The sequence below is a fragment of the Loxodonta africana genome, chromosome 17 (genome assembly GCF_030014295.1).
Source record: "Loxodonta africana isolate mLoxAfr1 chromosome 17, mLoxAfr1.hap2, whole genome shotgun sequence".
Lineage (NCBI taxonomy): Eukaryota > Metazoa > Chordata > Mammalia > Proboscidea > Elephantidae > Loxodonta > Loxodonta africana.
The window spans coordinates 69,158,915-69,180,859 of NC_087358.1; the positions used below are offsets into that span (position 1 = coordinate 69,158,915).

The following is a 21,945-nucleotide window of genomic DNA, read 5'->3' on the forward strand; positions in this document are numbered from 1 at the left end:
GATTGTATGGTAGTTCTATTTCTAGTTTTTTAAGGAAGCGCCCAATCGATTTCCAAAGTGCTTGTACCATTTTACATTCCCACCAGCAGTGTATAAGTGTTCCAATCTCTCCACAGCCTCTCCAACATTTATTATTTTGTGTTTCTGGATTAATGCCAGCCTTGTGGGAGTGTGATGGAATCTCATTGTAGTTTTGATTTGCATTTGTGTAATAGCTAATGATCATGAGCATTTCCTCATGTTTCTGTTAGCTACCTGAATGTCTTCTTTAGTGAAGTATTTGTTCATATCCTTTGCCCATTTTTTAATTGGATTTTTTGTCTTTTTGTAGTTGAGTTTTTGTAGTATCACGTAGATTTTAGAGATCAGACACTGATTGGAAATGTCATAGCTAAAAACTTTTTCCCAGTCTGTAGGTAATCCAAAAGAGATTTTTAAATGCACAATTTATGCAATGACTTTAGACATGCCTAAGCACTGTTTATAAAGTTGTTTCTATTTAAGAGTTCATTCACAGTCCAGCTAAGAGCATCAGGTCGCACCTTACCTCCCATGTGACATTTGGGGGTAGATTGGCATGTGTTGTTGTTGTTATCATGTGCCATCAAGTCCGTTCCAACTCATAGTGACCCTACAGGACAGAGTAGAACTGCCCCATAGGGTTTCCAAGGAGTGGCTGGTGGATTTGAACTGCCGACCTTTTGGTTAGCAGCCTGAGCTCTTAACTACTTCACCACCAGCGCTCCAGATTGGCATGTAGGCACTAAAAAATAGTTTAGGTGTTGGGAGGTGGTAGATTCTTCTAGACAATAGTAACCTGTTGTTTATAAAAGGCAAGGCAGTTAGGTCATCCCAAAACCAAGACCTGTTGCTGTCAAGTGGATTCCGACTCATAGCGACCCTGTAGGACAGAGTAGAACTGTACCCTAGGGTTTCCAAGGAGCAGTTGGTAGATTCAAACTGCCAACCTTTTGGTTAGCAGCCGAACTCTTAACCACTGCACCATCAGGGCTCCAATTAGCTCATCAGGGTTCAAAATTACAGGACCAAAAAAGCAGTGACTTCAGGCTTTTACTAGCCACATGCCATTCATGAATCAAATATTTCTCAGTTGGGATATGCATTTTGCTGCTGTTTCATTTTTTCTTTTATATTCCTCAACTGAGGTGCTAATTTCTTTAAAAAGTTAATATCTATTATTAGAATTCTACCTCAAATTTACATTCAATATTTTAAATTTAGAATATTAAACTTTGCTCATATTCCCTAATAAAGTAGTATCTTCAACTTATTTAATTTTCTGTGGCAATACAGCATGCATATTTTCATACATTTTTGGGGGTAGTTACTTGGTATTTTCTCAGAAAAGATCATTTCTAGGTTTAGAATCAGTCATTAGGATACTGTTGTTTTTAGTTGCCATTGAGTCAGTTTCGACTCATGACGACCCCAAGTGTGAAAAGCAGAACTGTCCTCCACAGGGCTTTCAAGGCCGTGACCTTTTGGAAGCACACTGCCAGGACTTTCTTCTGAGACACCTCTGGGTGGGCTTGAACCACCAACCTTTCAGTTAGTAGCCCAGCGCTTAACCGTTTGAGCCACCCAGTGACTCCTAGAATACTGTTTTCCATACCTGAAAACTTTTCTCATCATGCTCTCTTCCTTTGAAGGGGGTTACGTGGGAAGGAAGGTTAGTTAAATCATCTGCTGAGTGGGCACAGTTTCACTGAGGGAAGGGCATGGTACAGTCATTTCAAGGTAATAAAAAATGAAGTCCTCAGAGTTCTGATGTTAACACAGGGATTCTAAGCAAAGGCGAAAGAAAAAGCCCTTATAATGTATACCTGTAAGTGCAACACTAACAATGAAAAATAACTTTTAATTTTGTTCTGGTATTCTTTCTGTCCTTGTAGGTAAGATTCACCTAGGATTTGAAATTCTAAATGAGAAAACTAATATTTGTTACATATTACTTTGAAGAATTTTGCAAAACTTTTAACTCATGTATCTTCCTGTTAACAAAGGGGCAACCAAAACCCCAGTCATCCCAGTAGTAATATATAATATTACAGTAGTATGATAACTATTTTGTTTGTATTTGCAAGTAATATTCATGCTTTGATATCGTGCCTTAAGTTTTACTTACAGATCTTTGAGCCCATGAGAGTTCTGATAAATCTCAAAGGAATAAAGCTTACAAAACTCCCCACCCCTTTCCCCCAGATCAGTGAGTTGTTAGTTGCTTTTCAACTCCAAATATACTTTGGATGCTAAGTTTTTTTTTTTTTTTTTCTGAAGTGTGATATCAATCAAATAAAGGGACTTCAGGGTCAATTGAAGAAAACATGTTTACAGTGTTTGCTTATGTTTACTTTTTTGGGTTATAAAGGACTGTGCTTAATTTTGCTACTAAAAAAAAAAAAATTTTGCCACTAGTGTGTGTTATTTAAAAGGTTTTCTTTTTTACCTTAAAAGAACTCAGGATCCCTTAAAGAAAACCCCCTCACTAGTATTTTATTGAAAATAGATTTACTTGTCTATTAAATGATTGTGATTTTTCTGAAATCATATACAAATTCAGACAGCAAAACTCAAATTTAAATCTCAAAGCAAAAACTCAGAGACAGCAAAACTCAAATTTAAATCTTAAGCATATTTGTCCAAAGTTGTATTCAGGACTTGAAAGATTCAGACAGTAAAAATCAGACACTAAATGCTAAAGCTAACAAAGTGCTGAATCCTTTAATTATGTGCCCTTTTTCTGCAATGGAAGCATCCTTTTTAGTTGACTTCAGAGATTAAAAAAAAAAAAAAGATGTTGGAAGATGAAAAGTTTTCGTGTAGTTGGTATTTCATATCTAAATTATAGCTTTATATTTAGTGAAATGAAAATGTAGTTGTGCTCAGTTATTTAGCCATATAGTGTTGCTACTTTTTATGTAAGTAACTGTCTCCTTACTTCATAATTTATTTTGACATAAGATAACATTTTGTTTATTTGATGTATTTCAGCTATTCACTATTTGGCTTAGACTTGTCAGGAAAGGGAAGTATTTTATATGTCTGTATCTGTCTGTCTATCATGTATCTATCTAATAACACTTTCTAAGCACCAAGTACTGTATTTCACTTGTTTAAAAAAAGACCTGTGGTGTTTTTTAGTTTCTCTGACCTAAAATGCTAGAATCAAGCTCTTTATTGTGACATAAATGTATGTTTAACATGTATCTCTGGGTGTATTTTATTTTTAAAAAATTTACTTGGCAAAATAGCATTCTATTAATTTCTTCCCTCTAAATTTTTGTAGCACGTAACATTCTGAAATTGAGTGTTGTTATATCCAAAAAATGGTTTGAAATCATAATTTATGAATTTACCATATGGTTAGATAGCACCTGCTTTTATAAATTGCCTGCAAAGACAAAACCCCTAAGTAAGAGTAACTAACTGTCCAAGATCCTCAAATAGTGTTAGTATGTTATCATTCTATAAAAACATTTTAAGCTATTTTTGGGAAAATATTTAAATATTGTTTCAAATTATCCTCCATTTTCATTTATGTTATTATAGTTTAAGAAACATAATCAGTAGTTTCAATTCAGATTTAAGTAGAAATTAAATATATGTTGAATAAAAATACTAAATACTTAAACAAAGCTTCTAATATGTATAAATCATTTAGTATACTAAGGAATTCAAAGACCATACAGACGGTCACCACATGATTTAAATCAGTCACTTTTAGATTTTGAGCAACGTAGGGATATTTTTAATGAAGAGGAAGGTAGAAATCAAAATGGCTCAAAAGAATAAAATGGAATGTATACAAGAATGAACTATGTTTTAATACTTAACACATTGAATACAATTTTTCTTTATACCAAAACCTTTAAAATGTCCGTGTTTTCATCTTCTCTTCGTGGTGGAATAATAGTCCAAGAAAACACTTTTCACAGTTGAAGGAGCTTGTAGGTCCTGTTTCAGTGAAGTCCCAGTAGTTTATTTCAAGCAGCTTATATTGTTGATTCATTGTCAAATATCTTGTTTTTTAAGGTCTGTAGGTTGTGTTGAATAAAGTTCTCGGTGCCATGAGCTTCAGAAAATCTAGAATCACTTCTTCTAACTGACCAATTTTTCATTTTTATTGAGTTCTGAATTGTGTCTGACGTAAAGTAGTAAATTATAGGGTCAAAACAACAGTTTGTAACAGCAATGCAGAGAGTGATTGGGTACATTGTCCTTACTGCGGCCACTACTGAGCAATTCACAAATGTTTGTGTTCGCATAAGAGAATATAAAATAAGGTTGATATTGTAAGGCACAAAACAGAAACAAAATATGACCAAATGTACAAAAATCATTTTTAAAATCTTAGTCTTGTTTATTTTGCTTCTACTTAATGTAACAGGTTTATTTAAAGTTCTTAGCACCATACTAGAACAAGTTACATTTAAAATCAGAGGAATAAAAAATCCCACTATTTCAATGAAAATTACAATCCTTGAGAGATACGTTTTCCACGTGGCTTCTGGAAAATTTTCAAAGCAGGCTTCTGAGGTATTGTTATCCTTAGAGTAGGTAGACTGAAAAAACACCGCTGGAGCACTTCCTCCAAGTACTGTGAGCCACACAGCAGTGCAGACAATTTTTGCATTTCGTTTGGTTCTTAGAGTCTTTGACTTAAAGGGGTAGAGGATGGCCAGAAATCGATCTGCACTAATGCAAGTTAAGAACAGAATGCTTCCGTACATGTTGGTATAAAACAGCATCACTGAAATCTTACAAAGTAAATCTCCAAAGGGCCAGTTCCGTGTTGCAAAGTAAAAAATCCTAAAGGGTAAAGTAAAAACAAAAAGCAAGTCTGACATGGCCAGATTAACCATGTAAGTTGTAGTTTCATTTCGAATTTTGAGTGTGCAGATGAAAACGTATATCGCAACACAATTGGATATTAATCCAAGCACAAACACCATACTAAATATGCACCCATACAAAGTGTACTTAAAGGAGTCATCATAGGAGCAGCTGGAGCTGTTAATGCTTACCATTATAAAGGCACTTCCAGTTTACAATGCTGAAGTCCCTTTGTCAGCTGCAGCCTCCTTCGGCATTCAGATTGTGACCACTTTATAACCTCCAATTTACTTGCAAATTCTTTGGCTCTTTGGGTGGTTTTATAAATATTTCCTTTTTCTCCGGAATCTCCAAAAGAAACATGAAATTTGTTGCCTTAAGGCTTCCGCTGGGTTCTTTAATGGGAAAACATTCTCATCTTCTCCTCCAGAAAATCCGTGAATCCAGGCCTTGGTTAACCGATGAGAAACTTTTAAAGAATGCAGTCAGTAAAGCCAACTCATGGGATTAAAGAAAAACTGTGTTCCGAGACAGCAGTAAAATCAGTTTTGTGACTTTGTATTTTGAAACTTGTAGTTTTGTAAGTTTGTAGTTCAGTAGTCAAGGCGAATGTTCCAAAATTAAAGTTTCTTTAAGCTCCGGAATGTTTAAATTGAAGTTACCAATCTTTGCTTTCCAGTGCAGAGTTTCAAAGACTTAAACATTCCCAGTTTGTTCTCATTTGCTTCGTGTTCTTTTTAAGTGAGGTTTTCCTTTTTGGTATTCCTGCAGTGGATCCCAGATGGCGGTAAGTCGAAGTGTGTTTTAAAAGGTTCGGAATGAATTCCTGAGCGTGTTCACGCTTGCTGAACGGAGGCCTTTTCCTCAGTTGCCAGCTGTGTTGTGTGATTGGCTTTCTCTGAGGTGAAAAAGAAAGGCTTGCTAGGTTTGTAATATGACATCACAGAAAAAGAGGCTGGGCTTGGACAAAGAATGGCTTTAACCCAGTTTGTTTGCAGTTCCTTTAATCTGATAATGTGTCTGCTGGGACTATACCTAGGAGGCCTGCAGATGGTCGCTGACTGTTTAGCTGGCTGTCTGCCCCTTAACTCTTTCTGTGCAGAAATGCCTTCTGGGGTACTACTGGCAACCCCTCAGGGAGAGTGTGAGTTTTTTCCTGGTAATAATTGATAGGAAAAAAAAATCAGTGTTAAACCTATTTCCCTCTTTCTCAGTTGCTTTTGTGTTTGAGGTGGTACTAGTTTTTTGTTTTTTTTAATAAATGCACATGGGTATGAATTTATAAATTGAAATTGTTACTAGTTTTATCTTAATATAGCATTAAAAAAAACTGTTTAATGACTGTAAAGGAGAGAGATTTAACCTTTAGATATAAAAAAGATTTGATTGAGGGACCAGTGGTAGTTCTGCTACTCTTGGCTTCTGTTTTTCTTAATTAATGCTACTCAAGATTAACTCAATTTAAATGCTCTGATTGTGAGTAGCTCTAATTCTGGGTCTCTTTAGTTTTTTGTTTTTTTTTTTAGTTTTAGGGGCAGTTCTATTCTGTCCTATAGGGTCGCTATGAGTCAGAATTGACTCCACAGCACTGGGTTTGGGTTTAGTTTTAATAAACGATTTCTAATATTCTTTCCTATGAAATTGAATTAATATTTTAGAGCTGTTCTGGTTTTTAAAGATCCCTCCTCACAAAGAACAAATTCAAGAATTTTTATGTCTGGTCTGTTATTACTCTTACTTTATCCGTACATGTAGGCACAAAATGAGATTGTGTCTTTTTAAATAAAATCCCCTCCCCCCCCCACCCAATTGATTTAAATAAGTTTTGGAAAGTTAAAAAGTCTACTACTTGGCTAAAATTTAGGTTCATAATTTTAGTTTCATTCCTCCCATCCCTTTCCCACACCCCTTAATATGACATTAACTGTATATTGGAATGTGGTTCAGATTTTGTCTTCATTGAAAAGTTCCTGTGAGTGATTTCTCTATATATTTATATTTAAAGTATACTCACTTTTTTAAAGTGCAAAGAAATCAGAAGAAGAAAGTATATGTAGGGATGGGGTAGTTGAATGTATGTTATTTCCTTAAGGACTGAAGATACCACAACCTCTAAGACACATTTGTCTTGTTTTAAACTATCATTTTTCACAAAAGGCTAGATCTGATTGTGTTTAACTTTTTTTTTAAATTTGGTTTAGTTTTTACTGAAAATCTTCTTTGCAGGTATCAATTAAGGAAATTTAGGGAGTTTAAGGGCAATTCATTTTTCCTTCATAAATTATTTAGCTAATCTAAAAGTAATATGTTACAGCAACGTGTTTTGTATATGTTTTTATGCCTTTTTAATTTGGACTACTCATGTTCAGCAACTTTTGCATTTGTTGATGGATGTTCCCTGAATTGCAATCTATTTTTACTGCTTGAAGGAGGAAATTCATCTGTAAGCAAGCGACACACACAAAAAAATATGTGTTACTTTTAATGAATAAACTTAAAACTTGAAGTTGAAAGGATTGAGTTTCTTTATACTTTCACGTTTGGACCTGACAGCAGTGCATTTTGTTTTTTTTGTTTTTAAATCACATTTGGTATGGAAGAACAGTAGTGTGTGTATGATTGTATTAGAAGCGTAGTGGAAACTGAGTAGTAAAGAAAACAGGAGTAGCTAATAAACCCGTTTCACTGGAGAAAAACTTTCTGTCATAGCTATTTTAAAAAATACAAAATTTTAGTAATCTTTCAAATTGACAGTCTCCTGTTTAGTCATCAAGACAAATCATCATTAAATAATGAACTGAAACAGTTTTATGGCCCAACTTTGTCTACTTTTACTTTTATTTTGAGCATGGAGTGTTTTCAGCTGAACAATTAAAATATATTAACTCTACATTTGAAATATTCTTCCATATGTTCATGTTGTTATTCACGTGAAATGATTTTTCCCCCCCGGGAATAAATATACCTTAAGCGTTAATTTATAGCTTTTTGATGTTTGATCGATTGGTACTTAAAAAGAGATAAATGGTTAATTCACTATTTATCAAATTAAGCTTTTTTGCTATTATAGTATATTCATCCTTCCTTAAGTTTGTGTTTCTAGTTCTTAGCACAAAGCTTGACCCTTAGTAGATGGCCACCTGTTGCTGATGAATGAATTTGAATTTTGTTGAAAGTTGTTGCTATTGAGGAGGAGCAGCAGCAGAGGGCCTGTGTTTCATCAGGAAGAAGATAATTGAATGCTGGGTTTTTCAAGATATTTAATGTTACATCTAACTAAGGAACCAAAGTAAAATTCGATACCTTGAAAAACCCATAGGATTGAAAACTGTAACTACTTACAGAGAGATTTAAATACACCCAGGGAATCAAGTATTTTTAATAGATGCTTGGATTAATACCATGATTTTTTGTTTGTTTGTTTTGCCTTGTTTTGTATTTAATAGACTGTCTGTACTTAATATGGTAAACTATTCAAGACCATAACTGTTATTTTAATGTGGTATTTGTATATTTCTGGAAGTTAAATCTGGGAATCAATTTGTGTCTTACATGAAATTTTTTGGGGGGTGAAATAATTTGCACAACCAATTTGGAATACAGTGAATCTCATTATGCACCTCACATCACTTTTCAAAATTCATTTACTTAAAGAAGCCAGGTAAAGCTCTTGAGTAAATTGCTTGAGTTTTTGGGTCAATTTCTGCAATTGCTGTGGCTTTGAGGAGGCAGAGAATCTGACTCATCCATGCGTGATTCAAAATAGGCTTAAAATAAATATTTGTCGAATGAATAAAAAAACCTTTATTGAATACCCACTATAAACAAACACCATGTAAGGTGGGTTCCTCAACCATACTTCCTTCCTCTTCATTTTTGTACTGTTCATTTCTGGCCTTCACAGTAACATGTTTTTTATCATGCCCCTTCCTCATTCTCACTGCCACCTTCTTGGCCTAACTCAGTCACTCTTATCTGTGGTTGTTATAACATCTTATCTTGCCTCCCTATTTCTAATCCTACCCTCTTCCATTCCACCCCACCCCCTGTCACAGAACAACTCTTGAATGAATCAACTAATTATTTATTCATTTATACGCTTCTTGCTTCCAATCAAAATTTAAAGCAGATTATAATTTTTTAAGTGAGCCTCCTGTCTGTCAAAGCTGATGGAACTAAACATTTAAGTTTTAGCATTTTGTTATACGTAAATTATACCTCCATAAAAAAAGGTTGAAAGAATGTCAGCATCATACAGTTAAAACTCTAAAATGTAAGGAATGTAGAAAAATTATTCTAAGCATTATTTATATGCAGTATTCTAAAAATTATTCATTTCATATGTAGCAAATGTATGTGAAAACAAACAAAAAAAATTCTTAAAACATAAATCCATTAACACGTTAGTAAAAGAATAAGAGCCAAGAGCTCAGGGGCAGAGAGAAAGGTGGAACGGGTAGCATGTGAAATAATGATGTTAGAAAAATCTAGGCTAAGGGAAACTGCTGCATTTGACAGAGGCAAAAAAAAAAAAAAAAAGGACAGTATAGTGGATTATGTAGTTCTCGTTTAAATAAAGGAAACATTTCAGATTATCAAGGGAAAAACTTTGCTTTACCTTGGAAATTGCAAATATTTATACATGAACCATTAAAAAACATGGCAGAAATATTTATAATTTGTTATTTCTTATTGGCCTTTAATTTAAAAACAGCACCAAATGTCAGATTGTAGTTCTGGGAAAACATTTTGTTCATTGCTAGATTAATATAGTCTGATTGTATATGGTAATTTAGTTTAATGCTGGGTAAATTTGATAATCTAATGCAAAGGATCTCTGCCTGAGGACCTTGAAGCTTCTGAAACCCCTATTGTATACTTTTGATTCCTCTGGGACTGGGTTCATAGCTTTTATGAGATTCTCGAGTAAGACTGACTAAAAACAGTTAAGAAACAATTGATCTAAAGAAATGACTGATTAGCAAATCCTGCAGGCTCTTCCTCTGGAACATGTATCTGGATCCTTCATCTTGAAAGTTCTTCTCTGTGGACAGACTAGTAGGAATCAAGGCTTTTAGTTGCTAGTACAGATTCTTTATGAATGAAATAGTGAGTTGTTTTTATAGGTAGGCAATAACGTGTAAATCCATAAACATTATTTTTGAATGAGGAAGTGTGGAAGTGTCATGTAAAGAGCACCAGGCAGGAAATCAGAGGAGCTTGGTAGGCAATCACATGATCTGTCTCAGATTCTGGTTCCTTGGCTGTAAAATGAGGAGCTGGACTGTTCAAAGTTGCCTTCCTGCTGCTTTATTTGATTTTGATTCTTTGAATACTTTGCATGCTTAAGCCACCAGGTTGATTTTTTTTTCACTTTTAGGTGTGACAGATTAAGGAGTCACTTTTCATTCTTTATGCTTAAGGATTTCTAATTTTGAAACCAGGCTGTATAAGAAATATGTACAAGAAATATCTTTGCTTAAGCCAAAAGTCTAATAATTCAGGAAGAATTTTGTTAGTATCTTGTTATTCTGTAAATATTAAACTTTAAAAAAAAAAAAAACCTCTCCTTTGTATTTCAATAGTATTTTTTAAAAGGCCCCTTTTTTCTAAAACATGCATAAGATATGATGTTCTTTTACTCTAAAATTAATAGAAGGTGAATTGATCTAAACCTTAAAGTTATTCTCTCATTTAAAGTTTTGATGGCCATAATTGGAAAAAAAAAAAGAATTTTTTTTTTTTTCGTCCTTAAATAACAATGAGAATGTGGGAAATGTAAAAAAATACATGAGGGAGTATGTGAAATTTGAAACTAAAATAAATTTGTTCAAGTTTGATAGAAAGTGTGGAACAGTGAAATTTTAAAATTCTAAACTTATTTTATTCATTTTGAATACAGCAAGTGTTTGCCATGGTGAGATTTAATCCTTCTAGGTTGTTTTCAGCTCTGATTTACACTTACGAAGAAAAGTTTTTTTCCCATTTTTTTGAAGGCCCTTTATGATAAATTTTTGTTTAGGTTCAGAAACAAAACTTTTCTCGTTTCAGAAAAATGAACATTTGTAATTTATATTGATGAAATATAGTTATTTTCTATTAAAAATCTTTTAGTCTAAGAGGAAAATGTATTAAATTCTAGACAAATTTAGTATTCTCATGGATCTGTTGATACAATTTTAATGTGGTTTACCTTCCTGTCATTGTAAACACTTAATAGTTCGTTACCTTTTACTGGAGCATGAGTCATCTATCCAAGTTTAAAGAAGGCTGAACAAGCTTATAGGGTTGGGTGGCAGTAGAAGAAGAAAGATTTAAAGGGTGACGAATGATAATTATAACGAAGTAAAAGTGGATGGGAATGATGGTCAAGCAGCTTGAAGCAAAGAGGGCAGAAGGAAATTAAGATAGAGCAGGAATGCTGTTTTGGTCTAAGAGTTAAACTTGGGTAAGCATTTATCTCCAACTTGACTAAAGTTTCCCTCCTTCCTTATCTTCTTTCCTAGTTCTGCTGATCTTCCCTCTCTCGTCTCTACCTCTTAAAATACTACCACGTCTTTCAATGGAGTCTTCTCTAATCTCACCAGTTTCTTTTCTGAACTTCCACAGTACTCAGTTTGTCTCACTTTTAAGACATATCCATATAATTCAACTAAGATTTAAAAATAATAATTTCCAAAAAGAACAATAGGTGTTTGTACAGCATAGAGATGGGAGTGAGAATCAACCAAGTCTGTAAAGGGCCCAAAGGAGATGATGTCTGATGGAGGGCACCCTTTAAAGTGGAATTAAAAAAAAGCCTGTTGCCCTCGAGTGGGTTCTGACTCATAGTGACCTTAGATGACAGAGTAGAACTGGCCCATAGAGCTTCCAAGGAGCAGCTGGTGGGTTCGAGTTGCTGACCTTTTGGTTAGCAGTCATAGTAGCTGTAGCAAAGCTGAATGGAAGTTTAAAATTTCAGGTCTTGAAAGCTAGAGCCACGCCTGGTAAAAATGGGGTCCCATTAGGTGGAGTCATGTTGTGTTTCTCAACCAAAGACACAGAAAATTATTTGACTGTTTTCTCAATTCTCCCTAGGTTGCTATGTAACTAGTCTCAACTCTAAATTCCTAGACGATTTAATTTATCTAATTAATTAATTTAATTAACTTCCTACAAGGAGTTAATTCATCACTTGCAGTGGATGCTTAGTGGCAAAAGGGCTTAATTTGGTCCTAGAATCCAGTTGAGAAAGGCTGGGTAGGTTGTAGTTTTCAGAAATGTTTCCCCTATTTTAGGAACAGCAAGGTGCAGGGAAAAGGCCAAGTTGACCAGGCATTAAGTGACCAGGATTCTAATCCCAGCAGTGCTACTAAAAATTAATGTGACCTTGAACAAATCATTTAATTTCTCTATAATAAATATTTGTAAAGGAGAGTATTGAACTGTATCTCTAGAATTCTTTTCAGCCGTTAGGTTTTTATCTAATTTAATCTTCACATGAATGTTGAATAGCAGAAAGACCATATATTTTTGTCTCCATTTTACAGATCAAGAAACTGAAATTCAGAGAAGTTGTGATTTGCCAGGATTACAAGGAATTAAATGATAAGAGAGTGATAGAACCAGAACTAGGAACAAGGAACTTACTAATAAGTACCCAACCCAGTTCCTTATAAACATTTGTCAAATGAAAGAATACAACTCAGTGAATGCATTCACAAAGGGATAATGGAAAGAATTCTAATCTTGGGATCTACAGACTTTTTTTTTCCTTCCTCAGTGGGAATCTACATCTTGATTTCTAATCTCGCCTTTACCTTGAAGAAAGTCTAGCCTGAACCATAGAATGGATATATATGCCTTTCTGACCTTTCTGCTTCTCAGAACAAAATGAAACGGAAATTCATTTTGAAAGTAGAACTCTTTAAAAAGACACTATTATAGATGAAGAAGTAGTCTAAGAAGACTAAAAATACATCGTAAAACTCTAGCATTTCAATTAGAGTTGTGCACATATATGTAACTGCATCTTATTTTCCCAGAGGTAAAGGTTGAATGGTGAAAAGGCATGGAGCAATGCGATGTCTGTTTTGTTTCCTTGACCAAATAATGTGCCTGTGTGTTAAGGAGGCCAGAAAAAGAAATGGACATTTGCTCTGCCCTTTTAGCATTGGTGATGCAGAGCAGGCTTAAATCTTCAAATGGGCACAGGCTTTGCTTATAAAAATCATATCTCTTTTTGAGTTAGTTTTCTTAGTAAACATGTTGTACTAGTCTTAATACCCTCTGATGCTAGAGCTTCAGAATAAAGTCCACCCACAGCCCATTACAACTTACTATTCATTTTCTTCAGTAGCTCTGCTCTTCTTAAGTCACTCAAGCACTGAGCAAACTAAAATCCTGAGAAGTTAAGGTTTTTAACTGTAGCTGATTATAGCCAGAGCTGGAACTAGAATCCTAGTTCCTTGACTTCTAGGCAGGTTTTCCCACCGTAACAGGGAGCTTCCAACCTTTTTATCTCACTGATGTAAAATAGGAACCTTGGTTCGTACCTTAGGTGAATGTTAAGCAAAGAAGAGCTTTCTTTTTTTATGCTTAAAAATTGTATAGAAAGAGCATTTTTTTTGAGATAAATTCTAAAATTATAGTGGGAATTTACTCTTTTAAAGGTTTCCATCTGTCTGTAGACTGAAATAGTACTGCAACCATGCTTTATCTTTAACGATTAAAAAAAAATTGCATCTGTACATCACACTGTGCCAAGTTTCAAGCAGAGAAGGGAAATACCTGCTTCTCTCAAATAATTAGAAAAAGAGTTTTCTGTGAACAGTAAATTTAACTTTTTCCAGCATAGTTTATTATCAGAAATTCAGGAACTTTTTAGTTTATTTCAATAAGCATAAGCTTTCTACTTTTTACCTTTTACTGAGAATTGCTCTCTCACAATGCTCCTAGAAGCCAATTTCTTGCCATTAGGAAGCTATTTTATAGCACACCTGAGTTAATCTGTTCCCAAATTGTGAGTGATGAAAGTTAAAGTTACTCTCTCAGAAGTTTTGCTGGCCATAATTGGACTTGTACCCAAAATAACATTGAAAATATGGAATCTGCAAAAAATTGTGTCAGTGAATATGTGAAACTTAAACTGAAATAAGTTTGTTCCAGTTCAAAAGAAAATGTGGAACAGTGAAATTTTAAAATTCTAAGCTTATTTTATTCATTTTGAAGGTAGCATATGTTTGTCACAGTGAAGGACAAATGAAATAGTATGCATGTTAAAAAGTTAAGTGTGTTTGCTCCCAAATTTACATTTGCCAGTTGTACAAGTTAATGTAATATTATGAAATATGAAGACAAAAGATTTTTTTAGGATAACCGAGTTCGGTGTTTTGGATTATCTCAAAGGCCAGTTACTAAAAAATACTGTCAGGATGTGTACATTACTTCTGTAAAAGATAAGTGGAGGGGTGTAGAAACTAGGATTGACTTTCTAGTTCTCAGATTGCTTTGCATTTGTCTTTATGTCCTTGGTCTAAAAAAAAAAAAAAAACAGTGAAAATCACAGACAGCACACTGGTGGTGTGGTTTATAGAAGAAAAACAACTTGGAACTCTAGTTAAAAAAGAACCTAGGCCCTGCATAAAGAGATTTCTGAATGAATTTTTTTCATTTTTTAAGTTCAAGTAAAATGTTTTAGAGAATATGTGTATCACTTTAAGATGCTTTTCTGCTTTGCTTTTTTGATTAACTGATACCAGTCTTGTCAAATAAGAGGATTCCTATATCCTCTTATTTCTATATCCTTGATAATGGGAAAGAAAATGAAATGGAAAAAATCATTTAGAACAATAGCAAATAGTATGAAATATCATAGAAATAAACTTGATAGGAAAAGTACAGACTCTAGATGAAAATAAAACAAGACTACAAAATTTCAGTGAAGGCCATAAAAGAACACTTGAATATGTAGAGAGACATGTGGATTTCCTGGGACAAATGGATAAGTTTAACATCACTCCAGTAAAAATCCCAATAGATTTTCAGTAAATATCCTCGTAACCTTGCTTACCTGTAGGACTGTATTTGTGGGGTATATAATCTAGCAGTTTCGTTCCTAAGAGAAATTGTCTTCCCCTCCCAATTTGTATTCCTATCACTAGTACTTATTTCCCCACATCCTCACGGAAACCAGGCTATTATTAGACTTTTAAATCTTTGCTAAACTAGTAAGTCAGAAGTGGTATCTCGTTTTAATTTGCATTTCCTTAATTGTGAGTGAAGTTGAGCCCAGAACTAGACTTTGAACATGGGGGAATTCATTACCGTTTCAAATCGGTGGGAAAAAATATGAATAATTCAGCAGATAATAGTGGGTCATATTGGTAGCAAATGTGGAAGAGAAAAAATAAAGCTGAACTTTAACTTACTTTTTCTAGAAAAAAAAATTCCAACTAGGACCATAATTTAAATGTAAAAAAAAAATGACTCCATGAAAGTTCTGGAAAAAAAATTATTGCGTTTAAAAAATAACAGTAGAAAAAAAAAACAGCACTGTAAAAGAACAATTGCCATCTAGTCAATTCCAGTTCATAACAACTCTTTAGAACAGAACAGAACTGCCCCATGGAGTTTCAGACTGCCACATTTATAAATAAGGTTTTAATTTCATAAGATTCTGGGTGTCTACTTCTGATGTTTCTTTTGTATAACACTACATACTTCTAGGAGAGTGTAATCTTTCCTTAGAAGGAGCCCCAGGTTAATAACTCCGCTTCAAGTCGGATTCCACCCTGACTTCTGTCTCCCTCTTCAGTGATGAGCTTCATGCCTTATTATTCTTTGCTTAGCACACTGTTACCTCAAGGGACTGAATTTTCTGCTCCTGAGCTCCCTTTCTTTGATAGCAGAGGCACCTGACAGCTTATTAATGGCCTTCTTTGACTTCTGTCTCAACTGTGCTTGTATGAGCATCCAGAATCCTAAAGATACTTGTAACCCACCTGTCTTTTCCCTGTGATAAAATGCCATCCTACTTTAGGGTCTGCCTTCAGATTCTTGTCACTCTAGACCTTACTCTCATTCTGACACATGCTCATTACCCAGTTCTCCTGAGCTACCTGGAACCATGACTTCACCTTTCTCTGAACCAACTCCATTACTTTCTAAGTACATATGACATTATTTCATGAGGTTTTAAAATTTTCCCCTAGGATTCATTTTTTTTTTTTAATTTACAATGCAGGAGAGCCATTATTATTAGGACTCTTCAAAAGCAATAATAAAACTTAACAGAAAAAAATCAAAAGGAATAAAGATAACATAACCCTACTACTCTAATAAATCAACTGTTTATGATTTTCCATGTTTAATTTCAAGCTTTACTGTTATGGTTACGTAATTGAAATCAGAGAATAATATCTTTAAGGTTTAGAAGAGAACACTGCATTTTGTTTTTATGTGCTTGTAATGGTTAAGCGCTCAGCTGCTAACTGAAAGGTTGGCAGTTTGAACCCACCAGCCTCTCTGTGGGAGAAAGATGTGGCAGTCTGCTTCCATGAAGATTACAGGCTTGGAAATTGTATGGGGCAGTTATATATATATCTTTTGGTAAGTTTCCAGCTGCACGAGAAAAAAAAAAAAAATGAATAATGTGGCTTATTCAGTATGTTCATCATCTTTATTCCTTCTTGAGGAGAAGCATATCTTAAAACTTTGTTTTTATTACCTCAATATTTATATAAAGGTTACAAGAAAATGTTCCTAAAATCTTGATAATAATGAGGAAATAACCACTTCAGTAATAATAAACCCATTGCCATCGAGTCGATTCTAACTCATAGCGACCCTATAGGTCAGAGTAGAAGCGCCCCATAGGATTTCCAAGGAGCAGCTGGTAGATTCGAATTGCTAATAACCTTTTGGTTAAGCAGCCAAGCCCTTAACTATTGCACCAATAATCGAAACCAGAAAACCAAGCTTGTTGCTCTCGAATCAATTCACACCAACAATAGCTTTGTATTGCATCATAAAAAAATTACATTTTAATGTCTAAAAATTCTATTTCAGTGAATCTGTTCTGGAATTTCGTCTTGATAATGAAAAGGGAGACCTTTCCTTCACAGATTATTTCACTGTTGCTCTCCTAGCAGCGTCTGGAAGTAGCATTCCTCATTTTGTTCCAGATGCTACCAACTGACACAGGTTATTACTTGGTGGTTACTTAGGTAGACTTGGAAGGTATCTGTTTTGCCTAGATCAACTTAAAATCTCTCTGAATAGATTTACAGTATTGTTTTGAGTAGAGGATTATACTAAAATAATTAGCCTGGAGGCTCCGTCTTTACTCTTGCTGCAAACACCCATGCTTGTTATGAATGGCAAACTTTTTATCTCTTGATAGCAAAGCTCTTTAAATATTTTATCTTTAAAGTTTCATGTAAAATAACATTACTTTTAGCTTATAAGTATGAATTGAATAATCAATGTGTGTGTTAAACATATAATTTTTTTGCAAAGAAAAATGGAAAGAATAAAATGAAGTTTCCTTTTTAAAAAAAAAATAATTTTTATTGTGCTTTAAGTGAAAGTTTACAAATCAAGTCAGTCTGTCACATAAAAGCTTATATACACCTTACTACATACTCGCATTTACTCTCCCCCTAATGAGTCAGCCCGCTCCTTTCTTCCAGTCTCTCCTTTCGTGACCGTTTTGCAGTTTCTAACCCTCTCTACCCTCCCATCTCCCCTCCAGACAGGAGATGCCAATACAGTCTCAGGTGTCCACCTGATACAAGTAGCTCACTCTTCATCAACATCTCTCTCCAACCCATTGTCCAGTCCCTTCCATGTCTGATGAGTAGTCCTGAAGTTTCCTTTTAAAAGTAAATGAGTTTGATTGCCCAGGATGTTGAATTAGAAAAGTGAGAGTGTAGTGCTTTGGGGCTTTGTTCTTGCTTTTATTTATCTTTAATGAATCTGGAAGTCAGTTTAATTTTTTAAAAAGACAGTTTTAATCAATGGTATTTGATCATTATCACTGAAGGAAGTGATGTTTTAGTATTTACAAACATAGCGGCGTAGTGTTGTTAAAGGGTGGTTAAAAACTTGCATATTTAAAATTAAAAAGTAAAAATATACCAATTTAGCATGTTTTAAGGATTTCTTTTTTTATTATTTTATTGTTTTTACCTATATTTATACTTACAGAACCTCAAAATGTTAATATAACTAATAATACTTTTGGATGATTTTGTTTCTCTGGTAATTTTGATGTAATATTTCTTAGAAATTTTGAGTTTCTTAAGTGACTTAAAGCAAACAAACAAACCCGTGGCTATTGAGTCGATTCTGACTCATAGCGACCCTGTAGGACAGAGTTGAACTGCCCCACGGGGTTTCCAAGGAGCACTGGGTGGATTTAAACAGGCGACCTTTTGATTAGCAGCCATAGCCCTTAACTACTATGCCACCAGGGTTTCCAAAGTGACTTAGGGCAAGTAAATACATGTTTTCTTGTTATTTATCATACTACCACTGGGTCCAACTGTATATGGTTATGTTAGAAACTTTTTCTCCTCTCCCCATTCTCATCTTTCCCTCCTTCTCTCTGTCTTTTCCTTCTTCCCCTCCTCTTTCCCTCCCTCTCTTTGTGTGTCTGTGTGTGTGTCTGTGTCATCCCATTGGAACTATAGCACACAAAATAGGCCTGCTAAAATAAAATAAAAGATTTAAATATTCTAACATAATAGACATAATTTTCAGGATACAATCAAAATACCTGTCAGACAGAAAACTAAGAAAATAATAACTTGAATGAGAAAAGATAATCAACTGATGCTAACACCAAAATTCATCAGGTGTTAGAATTTTCTGAAAAGAATTCTAAAGCAGCTGTCATAAAAGTATTTCAACAATCAGTTACAAATCCTCTTAAAGCAAATGAAAAAATAGAAGATCTCAGCAAAGGAATAGATATTATTAAAAAGAGCCACATCAAAATTACAGAGCTGGAAGATACAATAACAGAAATTATAAACTCACTGGATGGGCTCAGTAGTAGAGTGGAGATTACAGAGAATAGAATCGGTGAACTTGAAGACAGATCAGTAGAATTTACCCGTCTGAACAACAGAGAGGAAATAGACTGAAAAAGTTTAGAGCCTCAGGGACCTGGGGGACAATAATAAAAGATTGAACCTTATATCATCAGATACAAAAGTAGAAAGGGGTTGAAAGTGTATTTGAAGAAACAATGGCTAAAAACTCCCCAAATTTGGTGAATGACACCAATTTATAATCCTAGAAGCCGGGAAAGCCCCAGAGTAAACCCAGAGAAATTCATGCCAACATACATCGTAATTAAACTTTTGAAAACTAAAGACAATGAAAAATTCTTCAAAGCAGCTGGAGAGAAACAGCATATTACCTATAGGAGAACAGCATTTTGAATGACAGTGGATTATTCATCTGAAACTATGAAGGCCAGAAATAAGTGGGACAAAACTTTTCAAGTACTGAAAGAAAAGAACTATCAACTATAAATTCTATATTCAGTGAAACTACCCTTCAGGGATGAAGGGGAAATAAGGACATTCTCTGACAAAGGAAAACTAAAAGAATTTTCTCTTTTTTAGCAGCCCTACCCCTGAAAATTGGCTAGAGGAAGCTCTTCAGACAGAAAAGAAATGATTAAAAAAAAAAAAAAGAATCTTGGAGCTTTAGGAAGGAGGAAGAAACAACGGAAAGAGCAGAAGTATGGGTGAAAACCATAGTCTTGCCTTTTCCTCATGAATTTGAAAAATTATATTTGGTGACTAAATCAAAAGTTATAACACCATCTTATATTCAGGACAAAGATATTTAAAAGTGGGAAAGATAAGGTACCTAACCATTTTTCACAAGAGGTGGTTGTCATGGATTGAATTGTGTCCCCCCAAAATATGTGTCAACCTGGTTAGATCATGTTTCCCAGGGTTGAATGGTTGTCCTCCATTTTGTGATTGTAATTTTATGTTAAAGAGGATTAGGGTGGGATTGTAATGCCCATACTAAGGTCACATCCCTGATTCAATGTAAAGGGCATTTCCCTGGGATGTAGCCTGCACCATCTTTTAGCTTACAAGAGATGAAGGGAAATAAGCAGAGAGTTGGGGACCTCATACCACCAAGAAAGCAGTGCCGGGAGCAGAGCACGTCTTTTGGACCCAGGGTTCCTACATGGAGAAGCTTCTACTCCAGGGGAAGATTGATGACAAGGACCTTCCTCCAAAGCCTACAGAGAGACAAAGCCTTCCCCCTGGAGCTGATGCCCTGAATTTGGACTTCTAACCTAGTAGATTGTGAGAAAATAAATTTCTCTTTGTTAAAGCCAATCCACTTGTGGTATTTCTGTTATGGCCTCACTAGATGACCAAGACAGTGGTAAAATACTGATAATAGTGGATTGTATTTTGTGTGTATTGTTATACTCACAGCAATCACTTTAAGTCTATGCAAAGATACAGACTCAAAAACACTGCAAATAAGTGAACATGAAATCCTAGAAAATGCTCAGGTAACCCACAAGAAGGAAAGAAAAGAAAAACAGGAAAACAAAAACCAAAGAAAGCAGAAAACAAATAATAAACAACAGAACTAAGCATTAATATATATATTAATAAACCAAACCAAACCTGTTGCCATCAAGTTGATTCCGATTCATAGCGACCCTATAGTACAGAGTAGAACTGTCTTACAGAGTTTCCAAGGCTGTAAATCTTTTTTGATTTTTTATCATGCTTTAAGTAAAAGTTTACAAATCAAGTCACTCTCTCATACAAAATTTATATACACCTTGCTATGTACTCCTAGTTGCTCTCCCCCTAATGAGACAGCACACTCCTCCTTCTCTCCACCCTGCATTCCCCATGTCCATTCAGCCAGCTTCTGTCCCCCTCTGCCTTCTCATCTCCCCTCTAGACAGGAGCTGCCCACATGGTCTTAAGTGTCTACTTGAGCCAAGAATCTCACTCCTCACCAGTATCATTTTCTGTCTTATAGTCCAGTCCAATCCCTGTCTGCAGAGTTGGGTTTGGGAAGGGTTCCTGTCTTGGGGTAACAGAAGGTCTGGGGACCGTGACCTCCAGGGTCCTTCTAGTCTGACCATTAAGTTTGGTCTTTTTACAAGAATTTGGGTTCTGTATCCCACTGCTCTCTTGCTCCCTCAGGGGTTCTCTGTTGTGTTCCCTGTCAGGGCAGTCATTGGTTGTATCCAGGTGCCATCTAGTTCTTCTGGTCTCAGGCTGATGTAGCTTCTGGTTTATGTGGTCCTTTCTGTCTCTTAGGCTCATAATTCCCTTGTGTCTTTGGTGTTCTTCATTCTTCCTTGCTCCAGGTGGGTTAAGACCAATTGATGCATCTTAGATGGCCACTTGCTAGCTTTTAAGACCCCAGATGCCACTCTCCAAAGTGGGATGCAGAATGTTTTCTTAGTAGATATTACTATGCCAGTTGTCTTACATGTCCCCTGAAACCATGGTCCTCAAAACTCCGCCCCTGCTACGCTGGCCTTTGAAGCATTCAGTTTATTCAGGAAATTTCTTTGCTTTTGGTTTAGTCCAGTTGTATTGACCTCTCCTGTATTGTGTATTGTCTTCCCCTTCACCTAAAATAAAACTTATCTACTATCTAATTAAAGAGTACCCTCTACCTCTCTTCCTCCCTCCCCCTCTTGTAACCATCAAAGAATATTTTCTGTTTAAAGTGTTTCTCCAGTTCTTGTAATAGTGGTCTCATACAATATTTGTCCTTTTGCAACTGACTAATTTCACTCAGCATAATGTCTTCCAGATTTTTCCATGTTAGGAAAAGTTTCATGGATTCGTCCTTGTTGTTTATCGATGTGTAGTATTCCATTGTGTGAATATACCATAGTTCATTTATCTGTTCATCTGTCTATGGGCACCTTGGTTGCTTCCAACTTTTTGCTGTTGTAAACAGTACTGCATTGAACATGGGTGTGAATATATCTCTTTGTGTAAAGGCTTTTATTTCTCTAGGATATATTCCCAGGAGTAGGATTGCTGGATCCTATGGTAGTTCTATTTCTAGTTTTTTAAGGAAGCGCCAAAT

The 21,945-nt window shown here is 35.0% G+C and overlaps 2 protein-coding genes across 7 annotated transcripts in view; one reads left to right on the plus strand and one right to left on the minus strand.

Annotated features, from left to right (window-relative positions):
• The window catches only part of RB1 (RB transcriptional corepressor 1), a 209,059-nt gene that overhangs the window by 144,794 nt on the left and 42,320 nt on the right, over nucleotides 1-21,945 (plus strand). The window lies entirely within an intron of this gene.
• On the minus strand, nucleotides 2,754-5,768 carry LPAR6 (lysophosphatidic acid receptor 6). Its single transcript, XM_003412620.4, has one exon. It carries the CDS (start codon nucleotides 5,046-5,048, stop codon nucleotides 4,014-4,016), a length of 1,035 nt encoding a protein of 344 aa, XP_003412668.1. The 5' UTR covers nucleotides 5,049-5,768; the 3' UTR covers nucleotides 2,754-4,013.